The 17,619-nt window shown below is 42.3% G+C and overlaps 2 protein-coding genes across 4 annotated transcripts in view; one reads left to right on the top strand and one right to left on the bottom strand.

Moving 5' to 3' along the window:
- Window positions 1-17,619, top strand: part of RSPH14 (radial spoke head 14 homolog) — a 115,237-nt gene that overhangs the window by 10,846 nt on the left and 86,772 nt on the right. For both annotated transcript variants that reach the window (XM_087705916.1, XM_087705917.1), the window contains exons 2-3: window positions 6,323-6,425; window positions 6,535-6,653. In XM_087705916.1, the coding sequence (XP_087562042.1) occupies window positions 6,323-6,425; window positions 6,535-6,653 (222 nt within the window). The remainder of the gene's footprint in view (window positions 1-6,322; window positions 6,426-6,534; window positions 6,654-17,619) is intronic.
- GNAZ (G protein subunit alpha z) overlaps window positions 11,288-17,619 on the bottom strand; it is an 80,013-nt gene continuing 73,681 nt past the window's right edge. For both annotated transcript variants that reach the window (XM_087705914.1, XM_087705913.1), the window contains exon 3: window positions 11,288-13,174. In XM_087705914.1, coding sequence (XP_087562040.1) covers window positions 12,830-13,174 — 345 coding nt within the window. In that variant the 3' untranslated portion in view covers window positions 11,288-12,829. The remainder of the gene's footprint in view (window positions 13,175-17,619) is intronic.

The following is a 17,619-nucleotide window of genomic DNA, read 5'->3' as shown; positions in this document are numbered from 1 at the left end:
AGCAAGGTTAATGAAGGAGTAAAATTCTTCTATTGTGAAACCAAAACATATGATAAGCAATCTCTTTTGTTTTGAATTCTTGTGAGGATTAGCAAAAAGTGTTCGTTATTACCGGAGAGACCAGCCTGTTCGGCGCCATTTTAAAAGCCTCTAAGTAAATAATTTTTCGGAGGAGAAAAAGAAAAGAAGCTAAAATGTTGATAAACAATTATTGTCCGCGCAAACGGATTCAGCTCGTGATAAGATTAAATCAAACAAAACTTTGAACAGAGTGGGGGAGACCTACTTTGTCCTGCACAAGGCAGTTTGAAGTTCCCAGCACGGACAGCCGTTCTGCCTTGGGCTAGCCCCCCTTTCCTTGCAAGCACAAAAGCTGCAAAAATCGAAGAGCATTTGCCAGCAAAACAGTTTCTTCTTTCCTTCTTGCCTGAAGGATAAGAAAACCTGATAAGACGTCAGATGGAAGATCCTCTAAACAGGTACGTAGCCAGGAATTCGGAGGCAGCTGATTTTTTGCTGCCACCACCAGTAGGCTCCTCCCAGGAAGCCCAAAAGGAAACTATTTTCAACAGTGTTACCGCTGCTTGGAGGCTGGGAGGATTTGTTGATTGGAGTTGTGTATTGAAAACGGAACACTTTTTTTTCCTCCATGGATTGTTTTGACTTGGCACTACAAGGTTTCACTGTTTGGCTACAGAGAGTGATAAGAAGGGAGGCACACAGATGTCCCTTTGAAGTAAAAGTGGAAACAACATTCTTTGTGAATCTATGCTTTAATCTTATTAACCTTCCAAGCTAGAGCAGCTGTGTTTGTTAGAATGGCACAATTTCAAAAGAAAATAGAAGTCTCAAATTTGCAAAAGATACTTTCAGAAATACAGAAATTATCAAATATATATGAAAGAATAGAGAAAAACTGGAATACTTAGAGCACATAACAATAAATATGATGAAAAATTGAGGATGTCTATCAAATGCAAAATGGGGTGATTGAAACTCAAAAAAATCAAAGTGGAAAATGAATATAAAGATTTTAAACCTGCTGATATTTATGATAATTGGTTTGTTTCTGAAAATGGAAAGAATGGAATACTGAAAGAGGAATTAAATGGAGAGGAAATCTATTCCAGAGGGCAAGATACAGAAGAAGAAAAAACTAAAGAATCTATGGATTTAAAGAGAGAAATTCTATTAGCAAAAGCATTGATAACACTGCTGACAATCAAAGATAAGCTGAATAAGGAAACAGAAAGAGGGCATCAAGTATATGAGAGATCTTATAAGCAAGGAGTTGCTAAGAGAAGTCTATACAAAGCTGATCAAGAAGATGATTAGAGGACTGGCACCACAAATGGCAGAAGATATGAGACTGTTTTGCTATTGGAAAGATACAGGTTGATAGATGAAAGAACATAGTTTAAAACTAGTTAAACTTAGTGAAATTTATTGATAATAGATATAGCTTAAATAAACAACTGATAATGTTACTAATGTATACAATGTGTAGTGTTATGATGAGTATAATTAGATATGAATATTGAATGGTACCCATGTAAGGAAGATTATCAATCTCTTTGGATTATACATAAAGGTTAATAATAATAATAGTAATAGTAGTGATACTGATAGACTATACCTGCCCCAAAAATCAGGTGGCAGAGGATTATTACAAGTGAAGCAAACAGTTGAAGAAGAAAAACATGCACTGGCTGATTATTTAAAAGAAAGTCAAGAACATCTATTAATCGAAGTAAAGAACAAAAATCTACTGAAGACCCAACAGACGAAACAAGAATACAGAAAAGATGTGATAAAATCAAGAATGGAGAGTTTGCAGAACAAAGCACTGCATGGCCAATTTCTGGAAAAAATAAAAGATAAAGTGGACAGTGAACAAACTTGGTTATGGTTAACAACAGGTACATTAAAGAAAGAAACAGAGTCACTAATCCTGGCTGCGCAAGAACAAGCTATCCGCACAAATGCCATTAAGGCCAAAATCGAAAAATCCTCTGATGATGCCAAATGCAGACTTTGCAAAGAAGCTGATGAAACTGTTGATCACATACTCAGCTGCTGTAAAAAAATCGCGCAGACTGATTATAAATTGCGGCACAATTCAGTAGCACAAATGATCCATTGGAATTTGTGCAAAAATTATAATATTAAAACAGCAACAAACTGGTGGGAACATCAGCCTGAAAAAGTCACCGAAAATCAGATGGTCAAGATCTTGTGGGATTTTCGCATACAAACAGACAAAATACTGGCGCATAATACACCAGACATCACATTGGTTGAGAAAAATAAGGTCACAATCATAGACATCCCAATACCAGGTGATAGCAGGGTCGCTGAGAAGGAACATGAAAAAATCGAAATTCAACGACTATGGCACAAACCAGCAGTGGTAATTCCAGTGGTAATTGGCACACTGGGTGCTATTCCAAAAGCACTGGAATTACATTTAAAACAGTTAAAAATTGACAAAATCACCATCAGTCAAATGCAAAAAGCCGCACTGCTTGGATCTGCACGCATATTACGAAAATACGTTACGACGTCCTAGGCCCCTGGGTGGGGCCCGACTAGTAACCAATGCCAAATTCGGCGAAACAACTGGCCGCTGTGATACAATTGTATAATAATAACAACAACTAAGTTAGATACAATTAAAGTTTTGATTAGGGGGGAAATGTTATGATACAGGATATAGTCAAATAAAGGAGGGATAAGAATAACAACGTATATGTAGATATGGCAGTGACGTGCGGTGAAGTTTATGGCTGGTGAGGCAGTCCTCTCCCCCGGCACCCCACTGATTAAAGCACTTTCTTTCGCCCACAGCAGAGCTCAGGCGGGCGAAAGGAAGCGCTTTAGTCAGTGGGGTGCGTGCCGGGCAGAGAGGAGAGAATGCCTGAACATTCTCTCCTCTCCTCCCGGCATGCACCCGACTGATTAAAGCGCTTTCTTTCACCCACAGCAGAACTTTCAAGAGCTTTCAAGAGGCAAAAGCTGCCCCACCACCCCGGTGCTGTGTCTGCCATAGCTTCAAAGAATCAATGCTGGATGGAACCAAAGCCACCCTGCTGCCCCGGTGCTAGAGGCAAAAGCCGCCCTGCCGCTATGTCCAAAAGCCCTTGTCTGCTACTATGTCCAAAAGCCCTGCTGGTATGTCCAAAAGCCCTGCCGGCCGCTATGTCCCACATTAAAAATAAAGTGCCAGCCTGCACGCCAGCAGAGGCGGGTAAAACACACACACACACACACAAATTACTTACAATAATACAATTACTTACAAATTACATTAATTTTGAATTCCTCCCTCCGACCCACATGCCTTTTCCAGCTGTGTCACAGAGGATTTCAACTCTGCTCTTGTCTGCCATGATGAAAATGTAAAAAGAAAAAAGCAAGAGCTGCTGAAGTCAGGCTGGGTTAGCTGCTGCCAGAGTCTCCAATGGATGACTCTGCTTAACTGTTTAAAAAAAGCCTCTAAAAAGGTGCCCTCTACAGGAGGAGGCGAGCGAACCACGTGCCTCATCTACATAAGGAATTTTTCGGCTTTTAACCCTTGCCTAACTCTGCTCAAGTGATGATAAAGATAGACTAAATGAGGCACGTGGTTCTCCCGCCGCCTACTGTAGAGGGCACTTTTTTAGAGGCTTTTTTAAACAGTTAAGCACTAAGCAGAGTCATCCACTGTGACTCTGGCAGCAACTACCTCAGCCTTTTTCCTTTAATTTTTTTTCCCTTTTCATGATGACAGTGGTGAGGCCCTGCCTCCCCTGCTTCCCCTGACTGCATGTCACTGAGATATGGATATAACATAAGGAAACTGGATGTAAACTTTAAACAGTGATTTGGAAAGGAGGATTAGAAAACTTTGGTATTAAATATTATGGATGTTATTGTTTAGCTAGAATAGGACATAAGGATTTAGTGTTAGTGGAGGATTTTAGAAATAGTAATTGAAAGGCCAGTATGTGGTTATGTATTAAACTTTGGAATATTTTATGATGAAGGATGCTTAAACAATTATAGTCAAATGAAAATGGAGATATAATAATGGTGACATGTATAAATATTTGAGTTAAAATATTTAATATGAGTTATGTTTGTTGACTGTGGAAGAGATGCACAAAAGTCTTTTTGTAACCAACTGATACACTTTCTATAGCATGTAAAGAAGGATGCTGTATTTGTTTTAAATTTAAAAAAATTATTTTTTTTAAAAAAGAAATCCTTCGCTTTGACCTCCCTGCCCAAACTCTCTGCTGATATATCTCCTAAAGGTGCCTCAACTAGGTGAGCAGGGAGCAACCTTGGTCTCACTCGCTGGGCAATCAACAGTGATCAGTCAGCAGGGTCAGCAGCCTCTTTCCCTCGAAACCCTTCCACCTTCTTATTTGTGTAAAGTGATTGTAGGAAAGTCTAAGAGAACATCCAGTGGTTTTCCAGAAGCGCCACAGGTGTCCACAGGGGGCAATGGGAGAGGCATGGAAGTGAGGAATGTGTGATGCTGCAAACCTCACAACTTACTTCCATAGGAAAAGGACTTGCCCTTCACGGGAATCTCCCAATGGAATTTTTGTTATATTTTTCATCCTTGTGATTGGTGATGGCCTGTGAGAAGAGCCTACCTTCTTTTTCTGCAAGCATGCACAATGGCTCTGTTGGTTTAAATACATAAATCAAATAAATAAATAAATCTTATTGGTTCCCAACGTGGGGCCCCGTGCCCCACTGGGGGGCAATTTGATTTTTAAAGGGGGCAATTTGAACCTTGTTTAAAACAAGTTAATGTCCTTTTAGGCTTCCTCCCCATGAGTAGGGGTTCACTTTTTGAGTAAAGTAAGAATTATATTTCACAGAGAGGGGAGGTATCAGAATTTTAGAGATGCTTAGGTGGGGCATGGCCAAAAAGAGTTTGGGAACCACTGGTCTAGATGGATTTGTGGTTGATAGCTTTTATTTCTCCATACAAAGACTCTGAGTTGAATTAGGAGCAGGTACTCTAGAAACAATTCCAACTCCCCCCTCCCCCAGCTAATTATACAGGGTGAATCATTGTAGAAATGGCAGAAACTAAAATATATTATTGTTCCTATATTGTCTAAGCTCACATTTTATTCTCTTATATAAAAATATTTTTTTAAAAAAATCAGAAAACATGTACCTGTAACAGCAGAAGAGAAAAATATTTAAACTTAAAACTGAATTTAAAAGTTTTAAGTTAAATTGTAAAATAATCATTAATTATTATGCATTCCTACATAAAGTGAACCTGGAAAAAGCTAATTTTATAATACAATTTGATTTGAAAAATCATATAGAATTAGGCTTTGCTCAGTTCTATTCTTTATTTGCTATACTGGAAATAAAAGCAAGCCATATAAACCAATTGTTATGTTATAATTTTTGTCTGATTTATCTGGCCTTGGAAAAGTTCTTTTGTTTTTAATGTGAAAAGGATGTAGGGAGAACTTACGGGGGGGGGGAATGTGGCAGCATTCTTGAAGTTTTGTCCATTTTTCATATCAATTCTAATTTCATTTGATTTTTGTTATTTTAGAAATTTGCATTTAGAAGGCAGCTGGACTTTATGACACCTGCATTTTGCTAACTGTCTTACCTTGGGGCTTGATTCCCTTTTCAACTTCTGATGTCCTTAAAATTTGGGAATGATGTACTGGCAGTATTTCTGATTGCCACACAGATTGTCCTCGGCCTATGACTACCATTGGGGGACAGACTTTCTACCGCTAAGCAAGCTGGTGGTTATGTGAGCCATGTCTGATTTTGTGACCTTGTGTTAAGTAAATCACTGTAATTGTAAAGTGAATCACACGGTCATTAAGCAAATCTAACTTTGCTTGTCAGTAGCTGGCTGGGAAGACTATAAATGGTGATCACATGACCCTGAGATGCTGCAACCATAGCAAACATATGCCAAGCACCCAGATTTTTGATCATATAACTCTGGGAATGCTGTGACAGTCATATGTGTGAGGACCGGTCATAAGTCACTTTTTTCACTGCCACTGTTAAGTTTGAACATGTGCTAAATAAATGGTTGTAACTCGATTACCTATATGTGCCTGCTTGTAAAGTCTACTTTCTCTGCCATTATCAGATGCTCTGTTTTGTAATCCTTAGTTTTAAGAAATCTTCTCCTACTTTTATAATGTTTAGTATTTGTTTTTAATTCTGCCTTTATGTTGCCTCTTTATATTCTTCATTTTCTTATTTTTACTTTAGTTGAAAGTCACATATAAATGGAATAAATAAATAAATAAATAAATGCAAGTTTCCCTTTTAGGTTTTCTAGATAACTTGAAAAATCTGCTTCTTGATGAAGATGAAACTGTGCGACAAAAAACTACAGAGGTCCTATACATAATGGCAACACACAGCATTGGCAGGTAGGTATTTTGTAAAAATGCAGTTTGAAGAGAAGGGGGGAAATGAAGTTATTGTTCATTACATTTTCCAGATTCTGAAAAGATGAATCTATGGTGCTCCAAATTTTAGGACGAATTTTCTAGAACATGGAGTCATCCCAGCACTGGCACAGCTTTTGGATGATCCTGTTGATATCTGTCGGTGGAACATGCATTATGCGCTGAAACTACTATCAGAAACACCCACAGGTCAGCTTAATTATTATACAAAAATGTAACTATCTTTGATCTCTTTAAAGCTTTGGGTCTTTCAAATTGTGTTTTATATGTGTGCAAATGGGTGTGATAGTCCCAAACATTTACACTGATGCCATGTCTACACCGCTGCACAGAAACCGTCAGAAGAATAATTTGGGGTTCCAACTCAAGCCAGGATTGCACAAGAATAAATAAAATGAAATTAAGACAGCTGGGAGGAAAGGAGAATTATTTATTCCCCAAAGCTGAAAGCTTCGCATACGGGGGCAGCTGCAGAGAAAATGGGGTTGCTTCATAGGGCAGCTTTTCCTGGGTGTGGAAGGGTGACACTTGAGAGGTGTGTGTGTGTACAAGTCAAGTGTGATGCTTATTCTTGTGAACGTGCTGTTCAACTGGGAGACTGTTTTAATTAACTGTGTTTATTAACTGTGCTTATTATTTAATGGATGCGGTGGCTCAGTGGCTAAGATGCTGAGTTTGTCGATCAGAAAGGTCAGCGGTTCAAATCCCTAGCGCTGCATAACGGAGTGAGCTCCCGTTAGTTGTCCCAGCTTCTGCCAACCTAGCAGTTTGAAATCACGTCAAAAATGCAAGTAGAAAAATAGGAACTACCTTTTGTGGGAAGGTAACAGTGCTCCGTGCGCCTTCGGCCTTTAATCATGCCGGCCACATGACCACAGAGACGTCTTTGGACAGCGCTGACTCTTCGGCTTTGAAACAGAGATGAGCACTGCCCCCTAGAGTCAGGGACGACTAGCACATATGTGCGAGGGGAACCTTTAACTTTTCCTTACAGACCTTCTCTGATAAATAGATTAGGTCTGGGTAACTTATTTGCGGGTTTAAAGAAGTTTGAATAAAAGATTTTCTTCCATTTGCTATTTTTACTTGTTCAGCTTAGCTTCAGCTTGATTGTTAATTATCTAGCAGAGACATTGATTTTCAGTCCATTGTGGATTATGTTAATGTTTAAGGGAAGATGGAGACAGTATAAGGAATAAAATATATTTTTTGATGTGAAACTTCCCACAAAACCTTGCTGAATCTGCCTCCTCTGAAGCTTGTAGCCTGACTTCCCTGCTTGATGTGTTTGGAGCTAATTAAATGCTCCAGTGCTTACGAGGCTGGATGGGCAACAATGCAGGCAAGGAAGGGAGGCTGCAGAGTGGAAAGCAAGTCGGAAGGAATAACAACTCCATCCCTGCTGCCAATGCAGTCTTGTCAGGCAACCTGTGTAGGTCCGTGTTCTGTCTGGGGACATCAATCACAGTAGTGTTTCATGTGGTTTCTTCAGTGTTGCTAGTGTATGGTGTGAATCAACTCATTTGGATGTATCCTGCGGTTAAACAAAACTGGTGGTTAGCTTGAGGCATGAAGATAATCGCCAAGTATGGAAACCATGTAGAAGCAAATGGGTGTTTAAGATATTTGCATGTCTGGCCAGGCTGGGAGAGGGAAGGCTTGGATGGGGATTTTTCCTGGGCCTTGGACAAAAGATCAGGCAAGCTCTTCAGACTGGAATGCACACTTTCCAAGTCCCAGTAACTCTCCTTGAGCGTAAGAGCGAAACCATTTTTAGGCTGAATGCTGGAATTGGTGAATGAGTCAGAGCTTCCCTTAATGGTTCTACAGCAGCCTTTTCCAGCCCAGCATCTCCTGATGTGTTGAAATTGCAACTCTTAGCCAGGTTGACTAAGAATTCTGAGAGGTGCCATTTCAGCACACCAGGAGAGCAGCCAAGTTGTGCCCTGTGATTTTTAGTGACTGTAGCCACCAAGTACCTTATTCTTCATTTCAACTTCTTTTCTGGTACACAGTGGCTTTCCCCTGGGTTAATACCCCTAGTTGTTCATTTCTATAGCAAGATATACAGTAGTGATCTTACGTTTTGTTTGTTTGCAATTTAATGGGACTAGAAAAGCATCCATTGTCTTTGGTTGGATTCAAACAACATGGTTGATTAAATTAAAATATGGTTGGGGATTCAATAGCTCACTCAGTTGTGGGAACTTTGTCTCAGCAAACTGTTTGAATCAGGTCAGGCCATCATACTATGCTACCATATGGTTTGTTTGGATGCAACATGTTATATACCCACTATGTAGCTGCATGATAGAACTTTATCTGAATGAGACGGTAGCAACCAATGGTCTCTGTAGCATCTCTCTCTCTCTCCCCCTCCCTCCCTCCCTCCCTCCGTCTCTCCCTCTGATCATAAAACAAAGAGTGGGTGTAGAAGGAATTGAGCTGGTGTTTTTGGGAACCCAGTTGTTAAATGCAATTTTAGTCATCTGAGACTAAGGCAAAGAATATAGATTTCTAGGGAGAAATGTTGGACTTAAGGATATGTTGCTGATTTGTGTGCTTGTTTGCCCATACTTTGAAAATGTGTATTTGTGGGAGAAAAAGGCTGTTTCATTGCCATCAGTTGGTTTTCAGTATGAAGATTCAAAGCATAGACGACTATAACTGCTAAATGTTTAACCTGGCCTGGTGCTAATCCCGATGTCACCAGGATGAGGATACCTGGGCTCAGATGAACAGGACAGGGCCACTGCTGTGAGCAGAGTGCAGTTGAGGCTGCCTCATCAGGCTGCCCAAAAGCTCCACAAACCGGCCTCAGCATCCCAGGCTTCTGACTCCTTTCCTTTCCTGAGGCTCCAGTTCTCAGCACTCTCACTTAAGGGTGTTGATAAATCCATCAGGTTTTTTTGAGGGTAAATTTTGGACTCTGCAATAAAAGCTATTCTTTACCATTCTGCGAGTGAAAATTCAGCGTTACAATTTTGTCTGTACTAAAGATTTTTTGTATGGGCTTACATATGAAGTACTTCATTCGTCTAAGGCTACCTCTTGGGGTTAAAAACTTCCCCAAAAAGGAGACTCTGTCATCCGTGCTCCATTGTGTTCACTTACCTTTCCCATTTCAGTTAACTGAACCGTTGGTCTTCTTGCTTGTTCTGCCTTCTTGTCTCTTTCATTTTCCTTTACTTTTTATTTATATACTTTTTGCATCTATATACTACTAACACTATATACATATCCACTCTGGCTATTTAAGAAATGCATTTAATCATTCACTAAGGGCAATTGTCTCTTGACTGTCACTAAATGAACCCCTCCCCAAGAGCCCCTTCTAGGCCACAGGGACAGGTGAGCTCCCATGAAAACTAACCCAACCTTCTTACCTGGTCTGGGAACCCCTTCCCAGGTCACCCAACCAGCAATTATCTACAACATAGAGAAAGAAGCATTTAAGTTCCTTTGACTTTTCCTACAGTTTAAGCATTAATCATTCTAAGGATTGGATCGGCCCCTGTTTAAATTTTTTGAGAAGCATCAGGGGGAAAAAGGAAGGATTCCAGTCACTTGCCTGCTGGCTCCTGCATCCCTTCTGAAGGGGAATATCGTGGCAGGTGCTTTCTGGGAGAGGCAGCTCCGGCATCTTGTTCTGACCTGGAACCTCTTTGGTGGTTGCACAACATTCCTCATGTTCTGAGTCGCCCTGTGTGGAAGCCCCTCAGGCTCCTCCATTGGCTCTCCAGCTGATTTCCGATTTAGCTGGCTGCTGGATGCCTCACTGGCCTGTTTTGGTCATCGTTGTTTTTTCCATCAATGAGATCTTTATGAAAAACCTTTCCTCAGTGCTCCTGCAAACAATCTGTCTCTCCCGAGTTTCTCCCACAAGTCAGCCAGCATCCCATTGCCCCTAAGCACCTTTCACCCTTCAAAGGGGGTTTCCCCTGGTTAGGCTTATTTAGTCTAGACTTGTGATATCCTCCATCAAACCTTAGGGCTTTCCCAGGCCTGCTGTGCCTCCCACTGCACTTCAGACTGGTAGAGCTTTGACTGCATCATAGTGCCAAAAGTGTTTTTTTTCTAAAAGGCAACTGGACTTTCTTGGTCTTTTTCCCTTTAAAAATGCTTTGCTTCTCATCCAGGAAGCTTCCTCAGTTCTGAACCGGATGATTGAGAATCCAAAGGGGAATCTCTTCACTCTCTAAATCTGTGCTGGGACCTGCAGTTCAGATACCAGCCCCACTAATGTTATATACCATAGAATCTGATTGGGAAAACATTTTTTCCCAATTTTATCCACACTTTATTTATTATTTATTGATTGATTGATTGATTGATTGATTGATTGCATCTATTTGGGGGGCCCAAGAAAGCGGTGATGCTCTGGGCCATGTACAACAAAAGCAAACAAGAAAAAAAAGAAACCAAAGCTATAACATCACTGAAAATAAATTTGCAAAATGGCAAATGGACAAAATAGATTGAAGCAGCCACTGGGGGTGGGGTGGGGCGGTTACCCCATCCCAGGGGTTTGGGATGAGAACTTCTGAGATTTCTGAAGTTCTTTTTTCTCAGACTTCTAGAGATGTTCAGCTCTGTCTTCGAAGGGCCATTCTGGCCAAGCAGGGCTGGCCATGGAGGGCCCCCCCCCCCACTGCAAGGGCCCGTCCTGAGCCCCAGGCTGCCTCAAAGTGAGGCTGATTCTCGCCACTGCCTCCTCAGAGTTGCTGCTCTGTGGCCGGCTTCGTCTGAAGTGGAATACCTAAGAAACCCACCTGTGCGAAACCACAAAGCTTCAAAGCAACAGTGATCACACCACAAACCAGTTAGGACCATTCAGAGTATTTATTTTCTTAAAGTGGACAGCCTGTAACATTATTTCTGCTATTTTTTTCTTAAAGCCCTTGGCTGTGAATTCCCACTAATGTTCATACAACTGGGAAACAGAGGGAAGGGAAGGAAGGCGAGTGAGTGAGTGTGTTTGTGTGTGTGTGTGTGAGAGAGAGAGAGAAAGAAACTATGAGTGCATGGATGTGCTTTACAATTCTTGAATACATATTTACACATTTAGCTTGCACTGGAGTTGGAACGAACACTTATGCGGGGGGGATGAGGATGAGTTGCGTGACCACCGGCCGCATGACCCCCAGGTGAGGTTTTTCCAGTGAAGACCCAATGGCTTCTCTGGCCCATTTAAGTAGGCGCTTGCCAGAGGAAAAGGCCATTCAGCATTATTTTAACACAATGACAGAGAAATGAAAATGCATCACTTCCATTTCTTTAATTCCACTAAGTTTTAAAAATTTAAATATCAAGACATTTAAATATTGTTCATATCACTCATCTGTTCACCTAATAATTACAACACTTTAAAAATAAACACCCCAAAAGACTTAAAAGGCTCTATTATACAGTTTCATTGGCTCCTGTGTTTGGAAAGGCCATTGCAAATGCTGCCGTCCTTCTCAGAATGTTTGTGGAGCAAAGGAATGAGTCCCTCCATTGGCACACACAGAACCCAAACACAGAACAAGAACTTAAAAAGAATCCGTAGACCTCTTAAACCTGTGTTCAAAAAGAAAAATCCAACCACTTGTTGTTACAGAGATTGTGTGAAAGGACACAATTATTTGGCAAAAAAAGGATTGAAAAGAAAAACTTTCAACGTATAAAATTCCTCACCGGTAGAATAGTGACTACGACTTAGCTTAGTCTTCAGTTCAGTAATTCTACTCATTTCTTACTTCATGCTGCCCAATCTGAAAATCTGAAGGATTTAGATGGGCAGCCCCCAAACCATTCCCACACATCAGGTCCTTCCACAGGCGGAATATTTTGTGATACACCGTTACATAAAGACAATGCATGTACCTAAAGTCTGCTTAGCATGTTCTGCAAGGAACCTGACCAGGGCATGCGTGGGGGTGAGATCCTCAGGCTGGGCCCCAGAAGGGAGGCAAGGAAGACCTCTGTCCTGGAAAGGATTTCCTGCATGCTGGCTCTGCCTCCTTCCCGACAGGAAGCTGGTTTCTAGGACAGGAAAGACAATAATCTGCTCATCACAGAGAGAACAGGGTGGCTCTGCCACTGCAGGAAAGGAAATGACACACGATGAGCCTGTGAGGATGGGACCATGAAAACTTTTCAGTTCGGTTCAAAACCTCACCATTTGCGGGGAGGCGTGCAGACGGTAAGCCGTTTCTTTTGGAGAAAATGTGTAAACAGCTGAAGGGATCTGTGAACGTACACCAGACGCCTCCCCTCCAGGACTGGATCTTCCCCACCTGCCCTTTTTTTCCTCTGTGAATGGAGGGATCTGCCTATTTTGCATGGCCACACAAAGCCAGATTCATGTCCTCGGAGGGTCCTTAGCAAAGGCCGATATATTTGAGGTTGTTCTGAATGATGACGTCTGTCACCGCATCAAACACAAATTGGATATTACTGGTATCAGTGGCACAAGTGAAGTGTGAATAAATCTCCTTGGCCTCCTTGTTGCGATTCAAATCCTCGAACTGGCGCTGGATATAGACGGCTGCCTCTTCGTACGTATTTTGGCCCTTGTACTCGGGAAAACAGACGGTTAGCGGGATTCTGCGAATTTTCTCTGCCAGAAGATCCTTCTTATTCAGGAAAAGGATGAGGGAGGTGTTGATAAACCAGTTGTTGTTGCAAATGGAGTCAAAAAGGCGAAGGCTCTCTGCCATCCGACTCTGTGGAAAAGGATGCAAGTGTCAGCAAGAACATCAGGCACCAGGAACAGCGCATGCTTTCATCACCCGCGTTCTTGAGCAAAGAGGTAGTGTCGGAAGAAATTAAAAAGAAGAATTAAGAATAAGAGGGGAACAATGCAATCCAATATCATTATCCCTCTGTGTCTCTCTCTAATCATCCTTCTTTCAGCATTTCCATACATGGCTTATTTTAAGCTCTCCTCTTTTCGTTTCCAAGCCTCACAAATTCCATCCAATCCAACCTTCTCTGTTTTTGTTCCTTTCAACCTGGGTACTCTCCATTCATATGCTTGTTTTGCAAGTCAATCCTCATTTTGTTCTCTTTTCACCCATACCCATTTCAAAATGTTTCTTTCACACTGGACATTCAGATTAAAATTCAGTCCATCTTCATATTTCGCCCTTCAACCTTTCTCCTGTTTAAACAACATATACTTAAGTGTCTCACATCCAATGCGTTTTTGTTTCTCCTGACATACTCAACTGTTGCTTTCATTCACCAAGTGGCAGAAGCATGTCTTATAAGCAGACATTTTGCTTCTTTTGCAATCACTCATTCCCCACAATAAGCCATATATTGCCCACTACTTTTTCAGCGGCTTTTACACATGAAACATGTAGCTCAGTTTATATGGCTGCCTCGCTAATCCAGAAGGACTCCATGACTGATGGCATCAAAAGCCACTGAGAGATTAAGGTGGGCCAGAACTAGTAAAGACTTTGAGAGTAGTACCTTCCTGAAAGGAAAACTTTCACTGAACCTCTTCAGATCACTGGGCATTGCTGAAGATGGTTTTTCCATCAGAGTAGGATAAGATAGAATAGAGAACAGAACAGAAAAGAACAGAACAGGGATGGAGAACAGAACAGAATAAAATACTTTATTTGGCCAAGTGTGATTAGACACACAAGGAATTCATCTCTGGTGCAGCAGCTCTATGTACATGCAAAGCAACAAAATAATGATAATCATAAGGACATAAGCTCTTCTGCTTGAGCAGTGCGTTGGACTAGAAGACCTCCAAGGTCCCTTCCAACTCTGTTATTCGGTTATCTTATGTTATAATATGATACCAATAAGAGCGGGTAGTAGACAAGAGGAGAAAGATAATAATACCACAGCCATACAACATGGGTAAGTGCACATATACATAAAACAGTACTATGAGAATCAGGTATTCAGCAAAGTGATGGCATGAAAAATGTGTCTAATTGTTTTGGCATGCAATGCCCTATAGCAGCATCCCGTGGGGAGGGTTGAAACAGTTTATGTCTGTAGCTATTTTCTCAGCCCTCTTTCTGACCCTTGCAATATACAAGTCTTCTATGGAAGGCAAGCTGGTTGCAATTGTTTATTCAGTAGTCCTAACTATCCGTTGAAGTCTGTCCCTGTTCTGTCCGGTTGCTCTGTGCCAAATCAGACAGTTATGGAAACACAAAGGACAGACTCAATATTTCCTCTGTAAAACTGTATTGAAAGCTTTTGGGCTTTAGCTCTGAATAAACGTTTTCTTCTTGAATTGCTAACTAAGATTTGTAAGATTAATAAAATTATTAAGTATCTCATTTTTACTCAAAGATACCAGTTTAGATATGCATCTTCAATAGGTAGTTAAGGAACCTTTTTGTGTGTTTCAATGTTACCTATAATGGACCACCACAAACATTACACAACCAACCAAATAAATACTATAAGAAAACAGTAAAGTAGATCCCAAAATTCTGACCCAGGTCTGAAAAAGATTGTTCTATAAGCCAGGAACATAAGATAGACTGTAACTAAAAGCATGTACTAATGAAAGCTGTTTCATTTGCCACTCAAATGACTACTTCCAAACATAATAAACAGATGCAATGATACTGAAAGATTCAATTTCATTTAGTTTTAGAAGTAAAAGCTAGAATGGTTATGTAAACCTTTATGAATTGAAAGACTAGGGGAGACATGATAGCAGTCTTCCAATATCTCAGGGACTGTCACAAACAAGAGGGAGTCAAGTAATTCTCCAAAGTACCTGAGGGTAGGACAAGAAGCAATGGATGGAAACTAATCAAGGAGAGAAGCAACCTAGAACTAAGGAGAAATTTCCTGACAGAACAATTAATCAATGGAACAACTTGCCTCCAGAAGTTGTGAATGCTCCAACACTGGAGGTTTTTAAGAAGTTGGAAAATCATTTGTCTGAAGTGGTGTAGGGTTTCCTGCCTAAGCAGGGGGTTGGACTAGAAGACCTCCAAGGTCCCTTGCAACTCTGTTATTATATATTAATTGCTAGAATGGCCATTTTAGACAACTGCCTGTCCAGAAGCAGCTTTTCACCTAAGGATGCTGTTATCCTCTTGGCTCAATTGCACCTGGCCAAAAGATGCTGCTGGTGACCAAACTCAGGGGCAGCCACATCTTGAAGACCCTTTTTTAATGCATACGAGACTGCATTCTATTCAGAAGCCATCTATGATACCGATCTAGGGAGGGAGGGAGGGAGGAGGAAACTGTGGTTGACTTTGATGTACCACTGTCTGCCATTTTTCTCCTTGGCATTCCCAACCCTTTTGGACCTCTTTTCCAAAGAGACAGTCTGCATACTGGTCTGCTCAGGTTGAGGCCCATTAGAAATTCAGGGGCTGCCAAATACAATACTTCCCTTCCTCCCCCAAAAGGACAATTCAAAATAGAATAGATAGGAAGACCCTGCATGACGTGGTGTCTATCACCACCCCCAGATGATTGAGTCTGGTGGTGGGGGTAAGGTGGCTTTTCTCCAGATTTAGGGAAAAGCCGTGGTTTCTGTGGGTCCTCATTGTGCTGTGAATGTCCCGCAAGGCCTGCTGCCTGGACGACGACTGAATGAGGATGTCGTCCAGGTAGCATTGCAGCCTTATGAGCCTGCATCTGAGATGGGCCGCTACTACCGCCAGGATCTTTGTGAAGGTCCTGGGCACCGATGATAGGCCGAATGGAAGGGCCCTGTATTGAACGTGTCGGCTGGCATAGAAGAAGCGCAGGAACCTCCTGTGCTGAGGGCGAATGGGGATATGGAGATATGCCTCCTTTAGGTCAATAGAGGAGAGAATGTCTCCCTGGCGGATCCCCGCCAGGATGAACTGAAGGAACTGCATCTTGAACCTCTAGTAGGTGATGTGCCTGTTGATGTTCTTGAGGTCCAAGATGGCCCTCCACCCTCCCGAGTTCTTTGGCACCAGGAAAAGAATGGAGTAATACCCCCTGCCTTTCTGATCGGGGGGCACCTGCTCTATCGCATTGATCTCCAAGAGATGGAGGATCTCCTGGTTCATCAGCTCCCTCTTGAGAGGGCAGGAGGGAGTGGGGCACCTGATGAAGTTTCTGGGAGGAGGGGACAGGAATTCCAGGGAGAGGCCCTCCCTAACAATCTGGAGGACCCAGGTGTCCTCCATGGTCTGAGCCCAATGGGAGGCAAACAGCTGGAGACGACCCCCAATGGGCGACGAGTTTGGGCAGTCACTTGGACTTGTGGAAAGGCCTGTTAGAGGCTCCACCACGGTAATATTTGTGAAACCCAAACTGTTGCCTATCCCTGTCCCGAAAGGAGGATCTGTCCTGTGCCCTATCCCCCGAGTGGCCGGGAGGTCTGTTGGGGGAGTTGAAGGAGGAAGAGGTGGAAGGCTCTGAGGAACGAAAGGACTGCCTTCTAGAGTAAGGAGCAGACTTACGGTCCTACTTCTTAGAGGTCGATGGCAGAACCTTCCTCTTATCCTTTGATTCAATGAGGAAGAGGTCCAGAACCTTCCCAAACAATTTTGATCCCTTAAAGGGGGAAGAGGCCAACTTCCATTTATGTTTCTGGTCCGCCTGTCAATGGCGGAGCCAAATCAGACAGCGGGATGTAACATTGGATGCCAGGACCCTGGATGCAAATTTAGTGGCATTAAGGGCGGCATCTGCCGCATACTGGGAAACTGCAATAATCTTGGTCACGTCCTGACGGAGGCCCATGTCCCCCGCCGGGAGCTTATTCAGGAGTTCGCGCAGCCAAATGGCCCTGCTAAAAAAGGAAGCGGAAGAAGACACCTTAATGGCCCAGGCAGCCACAAGGTGAGTCTTGTGGCAGGCCTTCTCCGCCTTCTTATCCTCTGCCTTGAGGCCCTCCAACAGGTCTGCAAGGAGGGAGGAGTTGGATGTAAGAGCTGCAATGGGGGGGGGGGGGAAATAGCAGTTAGCAGTTAGACTTATATACCACTTCATAGGGCTTTCAGCCCTCTCTAAGAGGTTTACAGAGTCAGCATATTGCCCCCAACAATACGGGTCCTCATTTTACCCACCTCGGAAGGATGGAAGGCTGAGTCAACCTTGAGCCGGTGAGATTTGAACAGCTGAACTGCAGAACTGCAGTCAGCTGAAGTAGCCTGCAGTGCTGTACTCTAACCACTGCGCCACCTCGGCT

This window comes from Thamnophis sirtalis, unplaced genomic scaffold, assembly GCF_051295495.1.
Source record: "Thamnophis sirtalis isolate CommonGarterSnake01/CBP01778 unplaced genomic scaffold, rThaSir2_p1.2 scaffold_2, whole genome shotgun sequence".
Taxonomy (NCBI): Eukaryota; Metazoa; Chordata; class Lepidosauria; order Squamata; family Natricidae; genus Thamnophis; species Thamnophis sirtalis.
Note: the sequence above shows the minus strand (reverse complement) of the source record. Positions and strands in the feature narration are given on the sequence as shown.